The 23,577-nt window shown below is 39.7% G+C and overlaps 1 protein-coding gene across 5 annotated transcripts in view; it reads left to right on the top strand.

Moving 5' to 3' along the window:
- The first annotated feature begins 1,459 nt into the window (after nucleotides 1–1,459).
- Nucleotides 1,460–23,577, top strand: part of RTTN (rotatin) — a 182,900-nt gene continuing 160,782 nt past the window's right edge. For 4 of the 5 annotated variants that reach the window (XM_075585443.1, XM_075585445.1, XM_075585442.1 and 1 more), the window contains exons 1-6: nucleotides 1,460–1,571; nucleotides 2,108–2,184; nucleotides 16,503–16,690; nucleotides 18,091–18,289; nucleotides 20,104–20,229; nucleotides 22,727–22,805. In XM_075585443.1, coding sequence (XP_075441558.1) covers nucleotides 2,154–2,184; nucleotides 16,503–16,690; nucleotides 18,091–18,289; nucleotides 20,104–20,229; nucleotides 22,727–22,805 — 623 coding nt within the window. In that variant the 5' untranslated portion in view covers nucleotides 1,460–1,571; nucleotides 2,108–2,153. Of the gene's footprint in view, nucleotides 1,572–2,107; nucleotides 2,185–16,502; nucleotides 16,691–18,071; nucleotides 18,290–20,103; nucleotides 20,230–22,726; nucleotides 22,806–23,577 lie in introns of those variants that run through there. The other variant, XM_075585446.1, reaches the window with a different exon arrangement.

The raw sequence follows: 23,577 nt of genomic DNA, 5'->3' as shown, positions 1-23,577 counted from the left end.
TAAATAGACAACATCAACTGGATTACCCTGGTCTAAAATTCCTACTTACCTCTTCAAAGAAACAAAAAAGGTTAGTTTGGCATGATCTATCCTTCTTAAATCCATGCCGACTATTAATACTTTTGTTTTCCATTAGGTATTCCTGAATCTTATCCCGTATTAAACCTTCAAGTAGCTTCCCCACTATTAATTCCCCGGTTGTGATCTAGCTCCCTTTTTAAATATAGGCACATCTGCTTTATACCAATCTTGTGGTACTGAGCCTGTGGAAATGGAGTCCTTGAATATTACATTTAATTGTGTGGCTATTACTGAACTTAACCCCTTGAGAACTCTTGGATTTATGCCATCGGGGCCAGGTGCCGTGTTTACTTTAATTTTTTCAACCCGCTTCTTCCTCAGTTAAATCAATTGTTCATTAATATGGAGGTTGTGGCTTCCTACTGCGGCACTACTATTGAAATTGATTCTTCCCTGGTAAACACAGAGGCAAAAAAATTGTTTTATACCTCTGCTTTTTCCTTACCTCTAATAATCTGCCTGCCTATCTCACACAGAAATGGTCCTATATTTTCTTTTCTCACTTTTTTGTTATTAAGGTACTTAAAGAACTTTTTAAGGTTGATCTTACTTTCTATTGCATATCAGTTTAGAAACATACATTACATTTTAATAGTTAAGCAAGCAAGAGCTATGCTTTCAATCTGCATAAGGTCCCATTAACTGTTTTTGCATAAAACTCTGCACCACATGTAAGATCCCACAGCAAGTTTGGTACATACCGACAATTTAAGAGAGGTCATTTAGCACTGTCTGATACATATGCCCGGTTATCTAGTTGCAAAACCAAGGCAAAAGTGGAGTAAAACTGCACCAGATTTATCAACACACAAAATACTATTCCCCACCTTTATAAAACCAGTGCAATGTTTTTTACCCTAATTGCAGCTAGCCGACATTAATGTAAATATTGATAGTACAGATAGTATAAATGCCTGCAACGTGTTGAAATATAATAGCTTGTCTTGAATCTAAAAGGACTATAAGCTGTAACCCTTCCACTCCTAAATGTTTTCTGAGTCCTAGTTATGAGAACTAGTTGAAGAGCCCTGCTCTGTGCATGTATCATTCATTGCACTAATACTGTTAGCCTCCGCCTCTTTCCCGCCACCCGCATGCAATCGCGCGCTCAAAACTGCTTCAACAGTTAAATTTCGCGCCGTAATAGCCCTGTGCAGCGCCACTTTCGTGTCATAGCACTCCTGTCTCACATAATCTGTCCTACGCCTCTTTTAGCAGCAAATATTACAGGTTGCGAGGGCTGAGCCGCGGTTGTTCATGGGAATTGTAGTTTTCTGGTGAGCGGTAGATGTCAGCCATGGACCAAAAGCAAAACTACAACTCCCGTGAAAGATCGCGCGTTGCCGTAGCGGAGGTGAGAGGGTTGTAGTATAGCGATGTGTGGTCGCGGTGCATGACGGGAGTTGTAGTTCTGGTGTTTGGGGATGTAGGAATCAGCACAGTTTAAACTGCAGAGCATGGAGCCCAAGGGAGTTTGCTAGCAGCTGCAGGTGAGCCTCGATTAAATAAAGGCATAAGCAGGATTACATTGCGTACATGTATGTAAAGTACAATGTGTGAACATCCTATGCATTTGCTGGTGTACATACAGGCGCCTGGCACTATCTGTGTTCCGATTCACTGTCTCTTTGCAAAACCTCCTACTGGGACTCGCTTTCTTTCAGATACAAGGGTTCACAGGCATTATCATCATTACTTATCACCATCACAAAAGAGGTTAGGTAAAGATCCTCAAAGAAGCAGCAGAAGTTTGGGAGTACTTTTCCTGTGCCATCCCATACGTTTAATAACCCAAACATTTCTCTGCTGTAAGACCACTGCCCAATTCATATTCCAGGGGACACTTACCGAGGATGTTTAATTTTGTCTGTGGCAAATGTTGTTGCTGTTTTGTTGCATTGGCGATAGCACTATCTTTATTTTGAGAGACAGAAATAACTAAAAAAAAAAAATTGTGTTTTTTTGGGGGGTTCAAATGGGACGTGTGTAATTTACATGTGATGTTATTGTGATGTGTGTCTTTCAGAATCATCTGTTAAAGTCTGGAGCAGGAAGGAAGAACACCTTGTGTCATGGATCTCTCTGCACTGGTCAAGAAACTTGGTAATATTGTATTTAATTTTTTTTCTATCTTATTGGCACAATTGCCCTAAGAAGTTGCACAACCGCTACAAAAATAACAAAATAGTTATATTCGGTAACACATTTTAAACAAATTAGTTATTAAACTTTTAAAAACCTACAAGTTGTTACGTTTTGTCACAGGTCTTGAAGCCAAATGTTGGAAAGCTTCAATGACCAAGGTGGCAGGCTGAGTGAAAAGCATCAACAACCATAAAAGACGTTGTCCTAATTATAACCGGTAAATGGTGAATTGCAGAGAATGGACAATCTGAAAAGTAACCTGCTAGGAAGACAGAAGAGGGAATGGAGTAGTGGGACATGCAAAATGGTGGTAGTTGTTGTGGACCAGCCAAGCAGCAGAATTTACCATCAACTGTAAAGGCAGAAGAGTAGCACCAAGATAACCATAAAAGGATCACTTTCACACCCCTCCTACCCCAATATCTTAAAGTCTCTAAACACACAGTATAAGTATTACTAAATGTTATTTAAAGCTTTTAATGTTTCCTTTACAACCAAATGCTTTGGAAGATGCGGCAGGTAGATTGAGTATTGCTATGGTTACCCACCTCCCCCCATGTAAAGTAAATATGATTTGATCTCTAGCCGTGTAGGTAAAAAGTGTCTAATGAACTTGAATTTCAGAGATGTCCAAGATAAACATATCAGTTGTACAGAGAACATAGAAAAATAAAGGCATATTTTAAAGGGTAATTTAATCTCTCTAAAGAATAGAGATTGACAAATTATTCGGCAACATTCTCACATAATTTACAGTGTTTATTCGCAAGTGTAAATATTCACAGACAGATTTGTAAAAAGTGACATTTTTCTACCTTCATTCGAATGTCTGCAATACCGCAACTATGAGAGTCAGAGAGCTTCAAGAGCTATATTTATCCCCTGAAACATCCCTTTTTAAATTTCTCAATTTCCCCTTTTCCTCTCTCTGACTATCACCTCATCTCATTTTCTCTCTCTCACTTCTCCCCTTCTCCACCTCCATCTACCCCTCGTTTCTGCAGTGACCTGCGCTGCATGAAACCCCCAGATAGCAATTTTGTCCAGGAAACTATCTGTCTGAGTCTAGCATCTAGCTACTATAGCTCATACTAGTAACATAGTGGCATATACATCAGTATACTGATCAGGGCCGTCTTAACATATGGGCACGCTGGGCAGTTGCCCGGGGGCCCCACGCGCCCAGCCCATGCGTAGGGTTGCCAGGTGTCCGTTTTTTAAATCGGAGGTAATGCATTTTTGTGGTGGCGGGGGGCAGCGCGTGGGCAGGCAGTGCAGAGAGAAGTACTGAGACGGTGTCCGGGCAGGAGCACTCGTGTGTGTCTGTGTGTCTCTGTGTGCAGCCTGTCCCTGATTGGAGGGGCTGAGAGCCAATCGGAGGACAGCTGGGGCGGAGCCCACACCCCGGCGGCCCAGAGAAGTATGTGTCCTTCCTGGCAATAAGGTAAGGACACAGATTGGGGGATGGGGGGCCATGGTGAGATTGTGACAGGATAGGGGGGGGCAGGGTGAGATTGTGACAGGATGGGGGGGGGGCAGGGTGAGATGGTGACAGGATGGGGGGGCAGGGTGAGATGGTGACAGGATGGGGGGGGTGCAGGGTGAGATGGTGACAGGATGGGGGGGGCAGGGTGAGATGGTGAGGATGGGGGGGGGCAGGGTGAGATGGTGAGAGGATGGGGGCCAGGGTGAGATGATGGGGGGGTGGGGAGAATAAAATGGTGATTGGGGCCAGCCTGGGGAGATGAGATCATGATGATGGGGGATATTTTAAATGTATTGGGGAGGTGGGGGTATTTTTAAATGTTTTTGGGGGCGTGGGGGTATTCTTTAGATGCATTTGGGGGGCGTGGGGGTATTTTTTGTGTTCGGGGGGGGGGGGGGGTCCAGTATTTTTGGACAAGCCACCTGGCAACCCTAACCATGCGTGCCCACCAATGCTAAAAATCTCCATTCTAAGTCTAGCTAGGAGGGCTCGCTCTCCCCCTGCCGCGGTACCTGGCACCCCGGCTCGCTCTCCCCCCATCCGGCACCCTGGCTCCGCTCACTCTCCCCCTCCCGGAAGTGGAACCCCGGCTCCGCTCGCTCTCCGCCCGCCCCGGCACCCGCTCGCGTCACAACCGCTTGCAGCCTAGCAGTGCAGCACTTCCAGTGCCTGCTGCTGCTAGTGAGCGCGTGGGAGGCTGGGAGCGACAGTGTAGACAGGGCTCCGTGCACTGCTTTGCCCGGGGGGCCCTAATGTTGTTAAGATGGCCCTGATACTGATCATATACTGGGGAGACAGTAAACTAAGACTAAAACTGAGATTGAGTTCGACAGTGATTTGAGACACCACTATCTCCACTCTTGTAAACACTTTGGTAATTTTTAAAGTTGACTCCAGTGAAATTGAACTGAAGTTACACCAAAACTCTCTTAATTTATCGTAGTACCGGTCCAAAGGTCAGAAGTTAATCTCTGATACTTACCTTTTTATGGAGTAAGCTGCTCTAGTTATACTGTAGCAATTTATGGTCAGAATATTGATTATGGATTTATTACATTACTTTCATCACTATAATATATATGATTAAAACATCTAGTGGTGTTATCTATGTCTACTAGCCCTCTAAGCAATAACTGAGACATTGGAAGCTAAGAGGACAACTATATAAATATTTGATACAAGACTAGGACAGTCTCTTAGGATAAGAATCAATAAGTGAACATCATTAACTACTTTGTATGTATTAGTACCACTGACCATGGGCACATCATTTTGCACTCATCGTGTTTCTGTTTTATACCCCTATATTTTAATAATAATATTAATAAAACTATTTTAAGACATTTAACTTTACATATCATATTAGGGTATTAAAGTGCTTTTGATAACCAGGTTCTCTAGCAAAACCTGATGGAAAACAGATGATCTGTATGTTTCTGTGTCTCTCTGCCTCTGTGTGTCTGTCTTTTTCTCTGTCTCTCTCAAATCAAATAATCTTTATTGTCATGACAGAAAAACATTTCAGTATTATCAAAGCATGCATAATAGGAGATAGAGTATAATGTTTACACAGTACATGGGTAACAGTTACACAGAGGGATACAGGGTTTAGTGGGCGTTTCTCAGGTTGTGACAGGTATATTGTGCAGCCAGTTCTGCCGTGGTTTCATCTCCTCCCAAGAGGATCGCTATTTTTTGGTTCTCTTCTATATTAAAGTTCTGGATAAGAGTTGTGAGTTTCTCCAGGTGGGCACTCCTCACTTCAGACTATTTTGTGCAGCAAGAAGTGTTTCATCTTCTACCTCTCCTAGCTCACATCGCTGGCACAGTCTCATCTCTCAGGGATTACAGTTCTGTCTGTGTCTGCCTGTTTCCATTTTCCAGGCTTTGGGCACTCATTCTGTACTGGCACAATGCCTGTCTCTGCTTTGGGCCATTTACCTTCAGCAGGTAGGGTGCCAGGGTGGTGTACGGCATACCCCACATTAACATACACATGGGACCGGAGCATGTATGTAAAGCGAAAATGTACTTAAAGTGAAGCACTACCCTTTTCCCACTTATCGATGCATGTACTGTACTGCAATCGTCATATTCGTGCATAACTGATGTAAATAACACATGTGTAACAGGCTCTATAGTCTCCCCGCTTGCGCACAGCTACGGTACAGGTAGGGAGCCGGTATTGCTGTTCAGGACGTGCTGACAGGCGCATGCGTGAGCTGCCGTTTGCCTATTGAGCGAGATGTACTTACTCGCGAGTGTACTTAAAGTGAGTGTACTTAAACCGGGGTATGCCTGTATTCTCTCTGTAGGCTGTGGTACTGTAGTGCCGATGGTTATTCTAAAACAAACCAGTGGCAATCATCAACAAGACCCAGGTACATGCTGGGTACATGCTGAAACATTTCAAACTGAATGGAACTGCCAGGGACCCCTGCTTTGTTAATCCGATGGGCCATTAGCCTCTGCAGAAATGTCACTGAAATGTGTCAGCATGTACCTGGCTAGTTTAAGGCAAGTTTAAGGCTGCGTCCAGGGTGAATCCAGCCGGGCAGAGGCACGCTGAGGCTCAGGGAAAGCGGGGGCTCACTGCCGAGCAGCAGCGCGCCTCAGCACGGGTCAGCGCTTAAGCGCTGACCATGCCCGAGGCCTTAGAATACTCGTTGTGTCGTCTGTAGGTCTCTAGCTTCTTTCAGTGTTGGATATAATTTTTCTACATAGTTACATAGTGCTCCTTCATTTTGCTGGCAATTGAATTGATTTGTTTTTTTGGCAGGTTGTTGATGTGTGTAGTTTTTGTTCTGGGAGGGAGAGGACAAGTTGTTTGATGGTACAGGGTGTAGTGAGGAGCTCCTGGATTCCCATTTACTCTGTAGCAGTAAGACTGTGGATGGCTATTTAGGTGAACCCAGGATGTCCGTGCTCTCTTCTCTACAGTGAGCAGTAGTGGAAAGCAGCTCAACTCAGCCCGGCATGCATTGTTTTGTGTACTCCAGTGTAGTTGAAGGTGTTTGCAGAATTTCAGATGCACTATTATGAATGGGCTGGTATCCTACTTTCTGAAGTCTGGGAATGTCTCAGGACCCCACACCTCACTGCCATACAGAAGGATGGGTGTGATCATGCTGTTGAATATTTTCATCCAGACTCTTATTGGTGGTTTGAGGTGGTACATCTGTTTCCTTACTGCACAGAATGCTCTGCAGGCCTTCTCCTTCAGTGTATTTATGGTCCGGTTGAATTTCCCTGATGAACTCATTGTTAGACCAAGATATGTGTACCTCGCTGTCTGTTCCAGTGCATTGTCATTCAGTGTGAATTGTGATTTGGTTAGCCGTTTTTGTAGATTTTTTTTTTTCTGGAATACCATTATTCTTGTTTTGTTTAGGTTCACAGAGTGCCCAGCTCTGGTTGAATTTATCTAGTATCGCCAGGTTCTTTTGGAGGCCCTGTTCTGTTGGTGACAGCAGGAGCAGATAGTCTGCGTATAGTAGACTTAATCTCTGTGTCAGCCCAGGGGCTGAGGAGGATTCTAGGGTTGCTGCACGCTCAATGTATATGTTAAAAAGTGTGTGACTCGGGCAACAGCCCTCTCTAACTCTCCTGGCTTGATGGAATAAGTCTGTCCTTTTGTTCTTTACTTTAACGTAGCATTTGTTTTCGGAGTACATAATTTTGATGGTGTCATATGTTCTTTCCCCTATTCCACTCATTTTCAGCAATAGACCTGGATGCCAGATGGAGTCGAAGGCCTTTTTTAAGTACACAAAGCAAGCAAAGATTTTGCCCTTGTTGGTGTTGTGACAATGACCAAAACTGTATGGTGCTCTATCTATAGAATTAATAGCCAACATAAACATAAGTTATTCAAAACTTCTTGTTGACACTAATCTGGTGTATGACCCTTGAGTGTCACATATATAGACCAATATTCCAATTTATAATGACACCAATAATCCACTATTATTCGAATAGCTGGCCGGAATTCCACAATCACTGCAGTAAGAATCCTCACTAATAAGTGTCCAGACATAGATGCATCGAAGCGGGCCAACAATACATGGTGCATAGGAACAAGAGCAATAAACTCACATTTGCCTGGTCTTCTGGATAATTATGCTCCTCCAATAGGATTTTCCTCCTCCAATAGGGTGTGCCTCCGTTTTCCACAGCAAGCAGATGAATCACATTCAGGAAAATTGGAACACTACTATCACCAGTTAGAAAAAATAAATTGCAAGAGAGTGTGTCCCATCCAAATAAAAATGTAATGGATCATGAGCAAAAAGTTACACAACGGAGCACAAGGCCCCCACCAACGCGTTTCGGGCGTGACGCTCTTTATCAAGGTGCATAGTAAATCTGACTTACCGGGTTTCTTAAATACCTGCCACTCGCACCATCCACATCCCCCCCGCGTTCACTTCCTGAAAGTGTCTGGTGTGACGCAGGAGGTGACGTCAGCGCGCACTAGCAAGGATTCAGAAAAAAAAATTCAAAAGAACAAAACTTTATTCATACTAATAACCAAAATACACACAGCCCTCTGAACCATGTTAAAAAAACAATTGAAGCCCGGTAGTAGAAACAAACTCTCCTACATATATAAACAAATCCATAAAAGCAAGATATAAAACACAAAAAATAAGTTGTGAAAATAAAAACAAGAGAAAGGAAGAATGATAGCATCCTGTGGTGAGCATTTACCTAAAAATCTTTTAAAGGCAACATAAATTGACCACAGATAATCTCCTTTGGGAGATTAATAAAATCATGCTCAACTAGATTACATTGTTTATGTACTTCGTGTAGAGACATTTGGAAGACTGAGAATTATTTTATTTTTAGAGAAATATATGCAAATATCATAAAGCAGCTATGCAAACAATCCTGATTATGGGAAACATATTACTAGCATATAAAGTTGATAACAATAAACCATCCTAAATGCTTTCAATTATATAAATCCCATAATCAGCTAATTGTGATCTTAAATTTATTTTATTAATACTAAATGTGATGTTGCAAATATAATGTAACGGGTCTTGGGCCCCCACCCAATCTCATATTGGCCCCTGTGGTCTATCCAGCCCCCATTACATGGTCTTGTCTGGTGGTGCACCTGTAGGCAACAGGACTCCTGAGTCTCCCGCATGATGGTGTTAGGGGATTGTCACTCCAGACAGGCAGCTGAGGTAGTGTGTGCGAGTCCTACCTATATCACGTGCAGCGCCTCCACTTCATCTCGATCTATGCGTCCGCAGGGAGATGGTCCTGATGAGGAACTTCTTCTTGGTGGTGACTGCCACTGGAGAGTAACTTCACACTCACACAGTGGGGTTGTCTTTGAACAGGGCATCTTTATTGTTGATGTAGCAAACTGCCCCCCTTGCAGCGAACAGCTCAGCCGCACATCTCGCCGTACTGTCCCTTGAAATGGTACGCCCTCCCAATGGAGTGGGATCCCCTCTCCCCGCAGGGAGATCACCTTTTGCCAGGTCCCTGGACACAGTGTGGCCTTGTCAGGCTTGACGCTACTTTATGTAGAAATGGGCCACTAGTTACTGCACTAGATGGGCCCTCCCTTTCCCAAGTCTCAACACAGACTTATTCCTTCAACACACACTAACTTTGGGCAGTGCTGTGCCTTATATACTTCAGGAACTGTCACAACTCTGATGTCACTAACTGTGGACTCAGAGCATGTAGCCACTCCCATCCATACATAGGGCACCTCACCAGGGTGTGAGGGCAAACCTCCATGATTACTGCTGGCATCCCTGTAACCTACCAGGTTTACTGCCAGCAGGGGAGACAACTGCAGACCATTTTACATGCATGGCTACAATAAAATAACACATTTTGATTTATATAACCTTGAATCCCAACAATATATTACATTGAGATAAGTATGGACCCAGAGAACAATCATAGGATATCATATTACAATGATACTCTAATATCGTAATATCCTATATTTCAATAATAATCTAATATTCTATTACAGAATCCTAACTGTAGATCATACATCCACTTATCTAAAATATATAGGTACTGGAGTATTATCCAATAAGACCTAAGTAGCCGAATATTATATAAAGTATACACATTCAACACCAAAGTAAGTACTATCAGGTGAATTTAATGCAGAAATGGACCTAGGTCCCAGTCAAAATTTAACCCATTAGGCACTCTAGTATTTAATGTGAATATCCAATATAATTCTCGTTTATATAATAGTTCCATCCTATTTCCTCCTCTAATAGGTTTGGGCACATGTTCAATTCCCATATAAGTGAAGTTGTCAATGCTTCCATGTTTTCAGTTCGTGAAATGTTTTGAAACCGAATGAGTGAGGTCACCTATTCTGATGAGCCTAAGATGTTCCCTCATCCGAGCTTTGAGTGCTCGTGTAGTCCGACCTACATACTGATTACTACAGTCCAAAAGATAGACTGTCTGTGAATGTGGTATTACAGTTAATGGATGAAATAATTGGGAACCTGTGTCCTGTATTGAATGTAGAACCTGTCCATATCTATACATGAAATACATTTAAGCTTTTGAAACTGCCTTTGGGTAAATTGCTATCTTGCAAATATTTTGTAAATGAAAAAAGACTTCTAGAGACATGATTAGCTATAGTTTTCGCTTTTCTAAACACAAAGCGGGGACCCTCCGCATGAACCGGTTTAAGTAATTGATCTGCAGACAAAATACCCCAACGTTTCTTTACAATATTTTTTATATAGCATTTGCTTGTACATTATGTTGTGTAATGAACATGGGATATTTTGTGTCCCATCTGTTATTAGGACGTTTTCTTTGTTTATCCAACAAATCCTCCCTGCTCATACCAGTCACTTCATCAAGTGATCTCTTTTTAGGTCTGATGCTAAATAGCCTCTTTCTTCAAACCTTGTAAGAAGTTCCTGCGATTGTTAGAGAAAATCCTCAATGTTGGAACAGATCCGTTTTAACCTGATAAGTTGTCCCTTTGGGATCCCTCTAAACAGGGACTGCCTGCCCTTAAAAAAGTGTTCCATGAGTTAATTTTCCTGTACACATCCGAATTAATCACCATATTCATATCAATAAACAAAAGTAAATCTAAATAATGTATATGGTGAAAATCATGTGTAAGTGAATTTTAAATTGAGATCATTGTGATTCAGATATTCTATAAATAATAAAAGTGAATCTACATCCCCTTCCCAAATAAAGATAAGATCTATATAGCGCCTATAAAAAGTGATAAATTACCGATAGGGGTTTCCGTCGCCAAACACGTGGACCGACTCCCACCAACCCAAAAATAGGTTGGCATAAGAGGGAGCAAAGCTGGTACCCATTGCGGTTCAAAGTGTTTGGAGATAGAAAGCCCCATCAACAAAAAAATATTGTGGGTTAATAAAAAGTGAATACAATCTAAAATGAAAGTGCTTTGTGTTAGTGAAAGAATAGAGTGATCCAAATAAAACATGACAGCTGCCATCCCATGATTATGTGCTATAATAGTGTAAAGAGAGGTCACATTTAGTCTGACCCAGATGTAACCTCTTTGCCAGGTAACAGATGTCAGTTGTTCCAAGAGATCACTGCTGTCTCTAATATATGAAGGCATAGACCTAACAAAACTTTGTAGGTAATGGTCCACATATCGAGAGACACCATCTCCCAAAGATCCAATGCTAGAGACTATTGGCCTCCAAGGAGGGGAGACAAAAGTCTTACGGATCTTTGGGAGATGGTGAAAGACAGGTATGATAGGATGATTCAAAGAGAAATTCCCACTTCTTCTGATCAAGGACCCCTAAGAGGGATCCTTCATCAAGGAGGGACCTTAGTTGTTTTAGAAATGGTAATGTGGGATCGCCACGTAGCACAGAGTAAGATAACCTATCAGATAATTGGCGAGTAGCTTCATCTCTATACTGAGTTTTACTCTGTACTACAATGGCTCCCCGCTTGTCCGCCCCTTTGATAATCAGGGAATCATTGATTTTGAGAGTGTGTAAAGCATCTCTTTCTGTCCTGGTGAGATTGTTGAATCTACTCTGCAGGGGGCCCACATCGAACGTGTAGCCCCTAGAGCGCAGAGTCAAATCCCTCTCAACCAGTTTCTCAAATGTCATGAGACCATGTCCCTTCATATATGTCGGAAAAAATGTAGACTTTTTCTTAAACCCCGACTGTTGTCTACCAAACACATTTGAGAAATCAACATTATCACTCCCTTCAATGTCCTCTAATAATGAAGTCATATCCTGCAAACAACATTGTTCTTCGAAGGTAAAGGTGGCGGCCACAGTGCTTAGATCACTACTCCCTATGTTAGTGGAGTCCAATGAACATTGATGCTCTGATAAATTAGAGCTATCAAAATCATCAATATTCTCAGCAGTGCCGCCAGCACATTCCTCCCCCAAAAAACGTTTGAGGGTTAACTTGCGGACATACTTGTAGAGATCCACAATCGTATCAAACAATTTGAAGCTAATATCAGGTGCAAATTTAAGCCCCTTATTTAATACCGAAAGTTGAGCATGTGAAAGAGGAATGTCAGACAAGTTAATTATACTATTGTCCTCAATTAAAAGTTCTTTATCCTCTTTTGTGGATTTCTTTTGCTTTCTTTTCTTGCCTCATCTTGTATGTTTGAATGTTCCTGTTTTTTTGAGGAACCAAATTATGTTTTTGTTTCATACACCCTGCTTCTATTAACTTCCGAAGTAGAATGTCCAGAACTTCTTGGACCCCCTCTAGTTTCATTCTGATGTTCGCGATCTTGACTGACTACATGGTGAGAGGTAGTGGCTTGTGGAAATGGTTAATTGTCAGAAAAATCTGATTCTCCACTTGTTGGATTAAAGAATTAAATATTTTTCTTTAATATAGATTTTTGTTGTTGGTGTATTTTATTTTGTGGGGTAGATGAATTGAACCTCTTTGATGGTGTAGGTTTCTGCCACATATATACCTGATTGCGAATGTTATCTTGTTTATCCCTCTCAAATTTCACCTGTTTTTTCACCATTATATCGTTTTCCATGGTATCAATGTTGAGAGAATTTCATCTAATTTATTGAAGCCCTCCATGTTTATATATTGGCTTAGTTCTTTTTGGAGTGTATGTATATCCTTATTCAGAAGTTGTTTCTCCTTAGATTTTAATTGTACAATTAAGTCCATAAGTGTAAATGAACAGCAATTAAGAGCTCCTTTCTATTTATTCTCAAAGTCCATTTTTGTGAACCCAAATGTGGGGGATTTTTTATACGTAATCCCCTGGGGATCCTTTTAGTTTTGATGTAATTTTGTAAAGTAATTATGCCCCACCATGTGCGTATATTGGTGGACAATAATTTTTCTAGTTTTGAAAACTGGATTTTAAAATCAGATATATATTCACAATTGGGTTCTAGTGTGTTATCAAACACTTGTTCTGCCTTCCGTGCTCGTATTGAATTATCGGAACAACTGAAGGCATATTGTGTGGGATTTTCTGTTTCATTTTCAGTCTCGCTTCCTGTAGTATTGAGATCAATTTTGTTACAGACAATAAAAAATTATGTCTATTACAAAAAAATGGGTATCAACGCACTCTCTAATTTTTTTCTAACTGGTGATATTAGTGCTTCAGTTTTCCTGAATGTGATTCATCTTGTTGGTGTTGTGGACATGCTTATTGATCAGGCTGTGTAGGGGGTAGATGTGATCCTTGGTGCGGTGGTTTGGCAGGAAGCCTGTCTGGCTCTTTCTCAGTACGCTCTGTCAGGAAGGTGAGGATTCTGCTGTTCAAGGTGCTGTTGAACAGTTTCCCCAGGGTGCTGCTGACACAGATGCCTCTGTAATTGGATGGGTCCAGCCTGTCTCCTTTCTTGTGACTAGGATTTCTCATTCCTTGGTTCCACAGTTCAGGGAAGTAGCCAGTAGTAAGGACAAGGGTGAACATTTTGACTAGAGCTTCTTGTATCAATGGGTTGCTATACTTCACCATCTCATGTAGAATGTCATCTGGTCCACTGGCTTTCTTGGTTTTTATCCGTTTTCATTTTTCATTTATTTCCTGGATTGTAATTGGTATGTCCAGGGGTTTTTTTTTTTTTTTTTTTATAATCTCTAGTGTTGTTTGTTTGGTGAGAATTTGTTTTTGTTCTTGTTTCAGTTTTTCTTCTGGGATTTCTTGGTAGAGGTCCTCAAAGTAGTTTTTCCAAATGTTTCCATTCGCAATGGCCAGATGTCTGTTATTCTGTTTTGTATCAAGATGATTACAAGTTTGCCAAAAATAATTTTCATCCAATGCTTTTTAAATTCTTTCTTTTTTTTTTTGGCGATGTGACTCTGTTTTTTCTTTCTTAGGGTGTGCCTGTGGTGCTTCAGGTGTTTGGTGGTACCTTGTACCTTGTCTCTGTATTTTTGGTTTGACATTGTTCGTTGGCTTTTTCTAAGGGTGTTACATTCATTGTCAAACCATTTTTCTTTGATTTTGGAGTTTGTTGTTGGTCGATTAGGGCTGTTTCTTTTTAGGTTTGATTTTTTTGCTATTAGATGGAATATTTTGTTGAGATTTCTTACTGCCAGGTTTACTACGTGTTTGTTCTGCTCGTAGTTTGTGTTCTGGAAGCTTTGGAGTTGGTTTCCGACTTCTGGTCTGTTGATTGTTTGTGTATGTTGCGAGGCCCTGTTTTGTCCATTTGTTTGTGGCTTTCAGGCTATGGAGGTAGGAGAGGTTTTTTTGTGTTGTGCTTCGATGGTCTGGTCTCTTAATAAAGAGCATGATTTGATTGTGGTGATGCTGGTGTAACTATGAAAGCACTGATGGCTTGTGGGTCTATATCGGTGATGGCTTAATCCACTGCGCTGCTGTATGTGTATCTGCCCTAATAGTCTCTCCTTGTCCGTTCATTGGTTATGTACAGTCCCAGACCGTGACAGAGGTTCAGTAGCTCTTTACCACTCTTGCTTATTGTGCTGTCATATGTTTCGTTGGAGTGTCACAGAGCTATGACAGCACGTGTTATTTCCAAAGATACAGTTATTTCCATCTGTAGCTATTTCGTCATGTTCTGGCGTTGAGGTCTCCACATATCGGCACTTTGCCCAGGGTCTGAAAGTGGACTGTCTCTGTCTGCGGAACTCAAAGATGTCTGGCTTGTATGGGGAATAAGAGAGGGGCGTATGCTGCACATAGGTATGGGTCATATTGATGGGTGAACATGGAGACTTTTATTTGTAGCCACATGTGGGGATCTCCTCTTTCTGTTTGGTTTATTTTGCTTTTAAGCTCTTCCTTGTACCATATTATGATTCCTCCTGAATGGCGGCCTCGTTTCACACCATCTGTGTTTTTGGGCTGGTACTAGCTCTCTATAACCCATAGGTAGGAGAGACTTCGCCTCTGATTGTATCCATGTTTCGTGGAGGATGAAAATGTCTACATTCATCAACTTGTTTATAAAGTCTGGGTCTTGGTTTTTGGACCCAAAAGCTGAATCATTCAGGCCCTGAATGTGCCAGATACTAATTTTAAAAGATCCCATCTTAGATATCTTCTACCTTCCAGTGAGATAATTTACAAGGTGTTTTTTTAATTTTTTTCAGATTTCAGTGACTAGTGTTTGTAGATAAATGTGGGTGCATTCTTAGTGCTTATGCACTTCTCTTTCTTTCTCTGGATATGTGGTGTGTGCTTGTTTAGGGTATTAATGTAATTAGAATTTTGCATACTTACATCAGTCTGGTGCAGATGGTACTGAGCAGTGCCCGGATTTCATTTAGTTCATTGCTGGCAGTTGGTCTGGTTCTGGAGGTTGTTGGTGTAATGCTGTTCTGTGGTGTTGTACGGTTGTTCCAATGCTTCCATCTGTGTAGGTGCCAGTGTGTGTACCTCTGTTTCTCATGAGTCCTGTGTAGTCTGGGACCATGGTGCTGTGTCCTGTCCTGCAGTGGGTATTTGGCTGTTCTCTCCAAGGTGACATCTTTTAGTGTCTTTTCAAAGTAGCACCAGCTTTGCTGGTTGAGGGGCACATGGTCATACAGATGTTTGGGTATGATGGAGTTGTGCTGAGCCAGGGGAAGAGATGCGCATCCTTATGCCAACTCTGTCTTGATGTTCTGGATAGTAGGATTTGGGATATCTCTCTGTCTCTGTCTTTTCTGTCTCTCTGTCTCTGCTCTGTCTCTCTCTCTCTCTCTGCTCTGTCTCTCTCTGCTCTCTCTGCTCTGTCTCTGCTCTCTCTGCTCTGTCTCTCTCTCTCTCTCTCTGCTCTGTCTCTCTCTCTGCTCTGTTTCTCTCTCTCTCTCTCTCTCTCTGCTCTGTCTCTCTCTCTCTCTGCTCTGTCTCTCTCTCTCTCTCTCTCTGCTCTGTCTCTCTCTCTGCTCTGTCTCTCTCTCTGTCTCTCTGCCTGTCTGTCTCTCTCTCTGCCTGTCTGTCTTTCCTACAGAAAAACCTTATGGAAATCAGATGCTTTTAAGACTGGATGCTCACTATATGTAAGGTGCCTCTCATATTGGTATATTAATGTGGGGATGGTTTAAGTGATCATTGAAGTTTTCCTCAATTCATGTAATTTCCCAAGTGATTGAAATGCATAAAACTCTTTAAAAAAAAAAAAAAAAAAAATTGTAACGTAGAAAAAGCAAATAAATAAATGATTTGTTTTCCTTGTGGGTGCAATTATGTACAAATGGCACGGACTATACTGACCTTTTATGTGTAACAATTAGTTTGTAGTGTTTTATGGATGTCAAAATCAATAAAGTATTTTATGTTTTATCTTCTCAGGTCATCAATTGGTGGAGATCAGAGAACGAGCACTTAAAAATATTCTCTGTAAACTAGATCATAATTTGATTTCGTTCATGGATCTTGTTCAAGAAAAGTCCTTCTTTTTACATTTGCTGGAATGGTTTAATTTCCCTGCAGTACCAATGAAGGAGGAAGTACTTCTTCTGTTAAATAAGTTGGCTAAGGTGAGCAATCTAGTACTCATAGTCAAGCAGGTTAAAGATTTCTTAATTAACACATCAAAATGCAATTTTGTTATTAATGTTTTATTATGCATTGTAATTAACTCCTCTCCCAAAGTATAAGAATGCATACTGTATTTATTTAGAATATATGCTCGTATGACTGCATAATTGTTATTTATAGTAAGAAGATCGAGAAAAGGTTAAGAACAGACAGACGTGATGACACTTGGTGGGTAATTCAATAAAGCGGACGTCCAGTATAGTCTGATGGGGTCATTCAGGCTTTATCAGCCGAAAACTCACATTGATGTCAATATCGGCATGAACGCCTGCTTCGTACTATATTGAATTTCCTATTTGATAATAACACCTTGATTACATGTCACTTGTTGAGTGTAGGATGTTTTGCTGTTAACTTGTCAAGTTATTACTGCAGTATATTAAGGTGAACAACGTGCTAGCAAAAAATAATTGATCTGATGCTTCTAAATGTCAGTCAGTTTTGTTGTTTGAAACATCTTTACCTTTGATGGTTTTGATGGGTGCTCTTTTCCTTGACCATCAAGTATCTCACAGATGTACAGTAGCTCTTTCCGATGCTCTAAGAAACAATCCAGAATTCAATGTTTAGCTAGTTGGCTTCCCAGACACAATTCAGAATATTACTTTAAGTGTGCAAATAGATTCAAATGTAATCTCGCTAATTGTACAGGTAATTCAGCAAGTGTGTTTTAAATGCTGAGGTCAAACTAAACAATATAAACCATGCACACCCATCACAAAAATGAACTGCACACAAAGCTGTACACTTGGTTGTATACAACGCCTAAATCAGAGGTTTCCAATGATGCATTTCAGGTTACCAAAAATAACAACCTCAACAATTTTGATGGTAGATTTTTCAGTTCTAACATGAACCTCTTCCAGTAGCATATCACTGTTCTTTTTTTCAGTAACACTATATGAATCGCAATACTTTATGGAGTATGCAGCTATGGAAAGGGTATTTGTTTTGCAAGAGTATAGCGTCCAACAGTGTGTAGTTGGCACAAGGACATATTTCCTTTCTGTTTTCAGATCTTTTTCTCTTCATTTTTTTAATCTTCTATCATCGTAGAAACACTGCTTCAAAAAACATATTTCTGATAACCTTGATTGAGTGAAAGTTTGATTGATTTGAATCTGTAACAGATAGTTAACTTGCGGCTTTCAATTTTGCAATAAACGTTCCTTATTTCTGCACTAGATCTGCTTAAATTTGACTGCCAGAAGTAAAATCATTTTATATACTATTTAGTATAAAAAAAATGTTGTATGGTGCTCGAAAAACAAATGCAGTATATATAAAACCAAAATATAAGCAAAGTCTTAAGTGGAATAGAATAATTTGTGTGTTGCAGCACGCCTCCGCAGCTCAGTGGTTGATTGAGATTGGCGCAGTGGATTTCTTCTCTCAACTTCGTCCCAACATGGAACCCAATCTCCAGGCTATAGTGGATGGTATTCTGGATGGGTTGTTTCTTTTACCGACAGAAATCCCGTGTAACAGACCAGATTCGCCGAATGAAGTGAAATCCTGGCCGTCCCAGGAGCATGCAGGTCATATTTTCATGCTTGCTTTTAGTTACATGACGTTTTAACCCTTTCTTTGCCAGAGGGACCAGCAATCGCTCGGCAATGTGTCACAGGTCTCTCACACAGCAGGGGTGTTAACATTTTTTTTTTTTTAAATGTAGATCTTATTTATATAATTTTTCTATTCTATAATTCTATTTTTAATTCAAAATCAAATCTCTGATATTTCTTATTAGATAAAAAAAACAAAAAACACAGGCGGCAGTTTTGGAAACATACTAAATGTTAAAAATAAGATTCTAAGTAGAAAGCATGAAGCCACAGTTATGTAATACTAATATATATATATATTTAAATAAGTACTTCCTTGTATATGAACTAATATATATATATTAGTTCATATACAAGGAAGTACTTATTTAAAACTGTATTGCTCATACTGTATATCAGTTTTAAAGTTAGAATGTAGTCATTTGGTGCCTATTTGAAATTTTTATTTTTTTATTTTTTAGCTTGATTGGATTGATGTAGTTCAAAGTTCCAGTAATCGTTTTTTTTCTTGGGGAAGTTGATTTTTATAAGTTGTGTTGATTTTTAAAAACAAAAAGTATTACTTTTTATTTAGCATTTTCAAGACTGTATCACAACCATAGTAAACATATATCACGTTTTACAGAACAAAGCATGAGGGTTAAATAATACTGGGAAGGATAGGTGGGGAGGGAATAGGTGGGTTGTAACATAAATACAGAATATACAGTGCTATTATTACAATTGATACATTTTTAAAGAGCTTCTTGGGCTTTTTGATATTGTGGTTTATGTATTCGGACATCAACTGATCCATACAGTATATAACTAAAATACAGTATATAACTAAAATCTTTTTGTTTATTGAAATGTGTGAACCAGAGCTCCCAGGTGTTCAGACATCTGTTGTGTTGATTTTGAATGAACAACACATAACAAACCATAGTATGATCAGCACTCAAAATCTAGATGAATAAGAGAACTTTTGTGCCCCTAGCGATTTTCAGCAAAAAAAAAAAAAAAAGGTTACTTTAATGTACAAAAATAAAAGGTAGAATACACAAGTGAGTATGCAGACTCGAGTCCCACGGCTCCTTCCTCAGGCTGCTGAGGCTTATGGGGCCTGAGGAAGCGGCCAGGAGGCCTTGAAACATTGCTTTTTAGACCATTGTTAGTCTGTCTGTATACTCACTTTTTGATTTTTGTACATTAAAGTAATTTTTTTGTTTCTGAAAATCGCCAGGAGCATGCAAGTTCTTATTTATCTATATTTTGAGTGCTTATCCTATGGTTTGTTATACAGTATATTGTGTGTCCAGCGGTATGGACACAGGATCATAGCACCTTGCCTGCAGGACGCAGTGTACCATTACTGAGGGCTGGGTGAGTGCAAACTCGCTTTTACTATTATTATTATTATTATTATTATCAGTGTTCGACAAACCTATACATTTGCTCGCCCCGGGAGAGTGGATTTAACCCCCGGGCGAGTAAATATTGGCCCAAGCAGCACACGTTTGGTACTAGGTGGCGAGTAGATTTTTTGGTGATTTGTCAACCACTGATTATTATTATTTGTAATGAACAAACACAAGGGTTGTAATATTCAACGCTTTAAAAAAAAACTTTCATTTATTTTCTATATGTTCTCTAAATAGCCAATCAAACATTTTTAGTGTAATATTTTCTGGGCACCATCACCCAAGTCTATCCTCCCAGAGAGTCCTTGTTCAATTTTTTGGGTACTTAGTGTGATTTAGGACTCGGCTCACATTTGAAAAAAAACTATTTTGTGTTTTTGTCTTTAGTCATACAACAAGATGACTTTGTTGATGGATATTTTCAACACGACACTTGCAGCTTTCAGCCTTCAAGAATTCCACCAAAAGAAACCGTTGCTATGCATCAGATTATACCTAATCATGAAAACAAATGTAAGATAAAAGCAACAAGGAAGAATAAGGAACTATGCATTGTAAACCAGCTAATTGGTTATATTATTTGATTTAATGATGTGAATCATACTTTGATTTCCGCTTCAAATTGTGCATTTGTGAGTTATTGTGCATGTTCATTAAACGCAAACAACACACTTTATTTTCTACACTGTTTATTATAAGTAGTACACGGCTCAAATAAACAACTTTTATGTTTCCCCCTCGCGTTTATTGTAATCTTAATTCCCTTTTGTATGAGACACTGAAATGAGCATTAGAGAGAGAGAATAGTGTTTCAGAGAATCTAGTCGCTGGTCCCCATGCGAGTGAACTAATTGCAGTGGCATGTTAAATAGGGTAAATGTACATGTTTACAGCTTTTTTATTTCTTTAAAAAAAAAACTTGAACATTTCTGTGGTAGACATACTTTGGAGGGTTTTACAATGTTTAGCTAATCTCCTCTTTTAGTGAGCACTGTCAAGCCTCAGATCTACAGTTACATTGTTTCCTTATTTTGTTCTTTATATGCAACGTATTTATGATGCTATCATTGGTCAGGCAGGTAAAACATAAATGGCTGATAAGCTTGAATTCAACAGACCTGAAGGAAAGCAAAACTTGTTCATTGTTTTTCCCACAAGAAGCAAATAAGTAAAATTGTTACTTTACGTGGGATTACATCTTTCCAATTACACTGATAAGTTGTTTACTTACATACATGTACAGTAGGAGCATTAAAACATGACTGCACTATACAAGGTTCTTTCCTTTGTAATGTACTTGTCTCTGAAGGTGTTGTAGTCTCTGGGATGGCATTCCATTGTTTGTAGTGACTAATATTTTATCATTTTATTGGCTCGCCTCGAATTTATATATATATATATATATATATATATATATATATATATATATATATATACAGTGTTCGACAAACCTATACATTTGCTCGCCCCGGGCGAGTGGATTTAACATCGTGGCGAGCTCCTATCGGCCCAAACAGCACACGTGTGGTACTAGGTGGCGAGTAGATTTTTTTGTTCGGCGAGTAGATTTTTTGGTGATTTGTCGACCACTGTATATCTCTATATCTATATATATATATATATATATATATATATATCACACACACCACACACTCACACACTCACACACACACACGTAGCGCCATGGAGTGTCGTGTTATATGTAAAAATGAGTGAATTAATAAATTGTTATGTGATTAAATCAAAAACAATATTGATCACTAATACTATAGTGCTTATACTAATATACCAATAACAAATACAATATATACAAAAAATATATGTACATATATCCACTCAATTAGTGCAAGGTGTTAATTAGAAAAATATATGAAATCAAACCAGTAAAAGTTTAATTGAAAAAGATAAAGTCCAAATCCAGGTGATAGTTGATCCTAATGGTGCGGGCTTCTGCTTCAAAAGTGATGTTGCCACATCGAAGGATACCTACAACAAAAAATGAAAAAGAAGCGTAAGATCCATAGCATAATACTGTATTAAAGGGAGTTTATTGTTAAACTGTGTTTGTCCAAGCAGTTTGAGTGTTTGCAGTTAGTTGTAATCAGCTGCTGGCATGCAGGGGAAGAAGCGGACCTCACACTCTCCTCCACAGCACGTCGACGTCAGCTATGTCCTGATGCGTTTCGTCACGTGTTGTGACTTCATCAGGGGTTGACCAATCAGCTGTACACTTTTATAGCCCTTGTTGCTAGGCAGCATGTAAACTGCTGCAGAGTGAAACCATTAGAAGCGCCCACAGAGTGCTGACACAAGTGAACTCTCTTCCCATGAGTGCTAAAGGCTGTGTCTATACATACTGTGCTATATGAATGCACACACAGCTGTCTCCTGCACATACAAATATACAATGTAATTCCATCCCTATAGACCAACTAGCTGATATACCCGGCGTTGCCCCCAATAGGGACCACATAGTATCTACACACACTTATAGTAATGCAACACACTCTTACATTTCTACACCTACTCACACCACTATATACACGTCCACTCCAAACACACCTTTTGTAAAGCGCTGTATACTCTGGGCGCTTTACAAATTTATATTTACATACACACACATACATCACTTACATTCAGGGACAATTTAACACCTCAAGTCATAAAACGCATACTGTACGGGGGGGGGGGGATAAGCTTCAATCACAGATCACATTCCAGTATGCACTGTTTTAAAGTAAAAAACCCTTTTTGGCTTCATCCATTGTAACACCTCCGGAAGAAGAGATCAGTGTATCTCGAAAGCTCGCACAAATAAAAGCATTTCGTTAGCCACAGAATGGTATCGTCTTTGTTTCACTCACACACACACACACAACTATTTTTTTTATTTTTTATATATATATATATATATATATATATATATATATATATATATATATATATATATATAATAAAAATTATTTTTTTATTAAAGTGTGGTTTTTTTTCCCCCCATGTCTCGCTGCAGCCACATGTTTGAAGTTCTCCACGTTTCCATGGTTGGCCCTAACTACAACAGATATGCACGTACTGTCCTCAAATGAAAGGTAACCAGAAATGTATGTTTGTATTCACATTGAATATCTACTGTAACTTTAGACTTGCCATCTTCTACAACCTACCGAAGACATTGGCGTGGCATGTACTTCTATGCTTTCTGGATAAAGGCTTGCAACATACAGTATTTTACAAGTCTAATAGGAATTGGTATGACTGCTGCGAAGCCACTGGTTTGTCTGTTTTATATATACAATATGAATACAGACTTTACAATTATGTCATAATCTCCAGAGCTTTTATAAGCTGTTCTGTGCAAACCTTTCTCTCTACTGGATTTGCGTTGTTTGCATTAATCTGTATTATTTACACGGTGTGTGTAGTCCAATGTAGACTTTTTGGCACACACAAAAACCCAGCAGTTAATTTTACAAGCTTGTTTTAGATTAAAAGACAGAGTAAGTAACTCCACTTTCTGTCATTCTGTTTTTCTAGTTATAACCAATGTCTGCGTTGGTTCCCATGTTTCACCAAAAACGATTAAATGAATGACTTCTGTAGGAAGTGTGTAACATCACTTTCACTCTTGGCTTTCATTGCTTCTATTCTTTTGTTCCCAAATAAGGTTCTCTGAGGTGGTGTGTATATTGTCCTTGCCGATAAACTGCAGACACGAGATAGCTAACACATTGCACAATGCGTATAGTACATATACATATATTTCTGAACTCCCTTGAGCAAAATGGGCAAAAGTTATGTAGTTATCAGGCAAGTGATACCATGAATAAATACTGAGAATATGGTGGCTTTGTGTAGCACACT

Source organism: Ascaphus truei, chromosome 2 (genome assembly GCF_040206685.1).
Source record: "Ascaphus truei isolate aAscTru1 chromosome 2, aAscTru1.hap1, whole genome shotgun sequence".
Classification (NCBI taxonomy): domain Eukaryota; kingdom Metazoa; phylum Chordata; class Amphibia; order Anura; family Ascaphidae; genus Ascaphus; species Ascaphus truei.
Note: the sequence above shows the minus strand (reverse complement) of the source record. Positions and strands in the feature narration are given on the sequence as shown.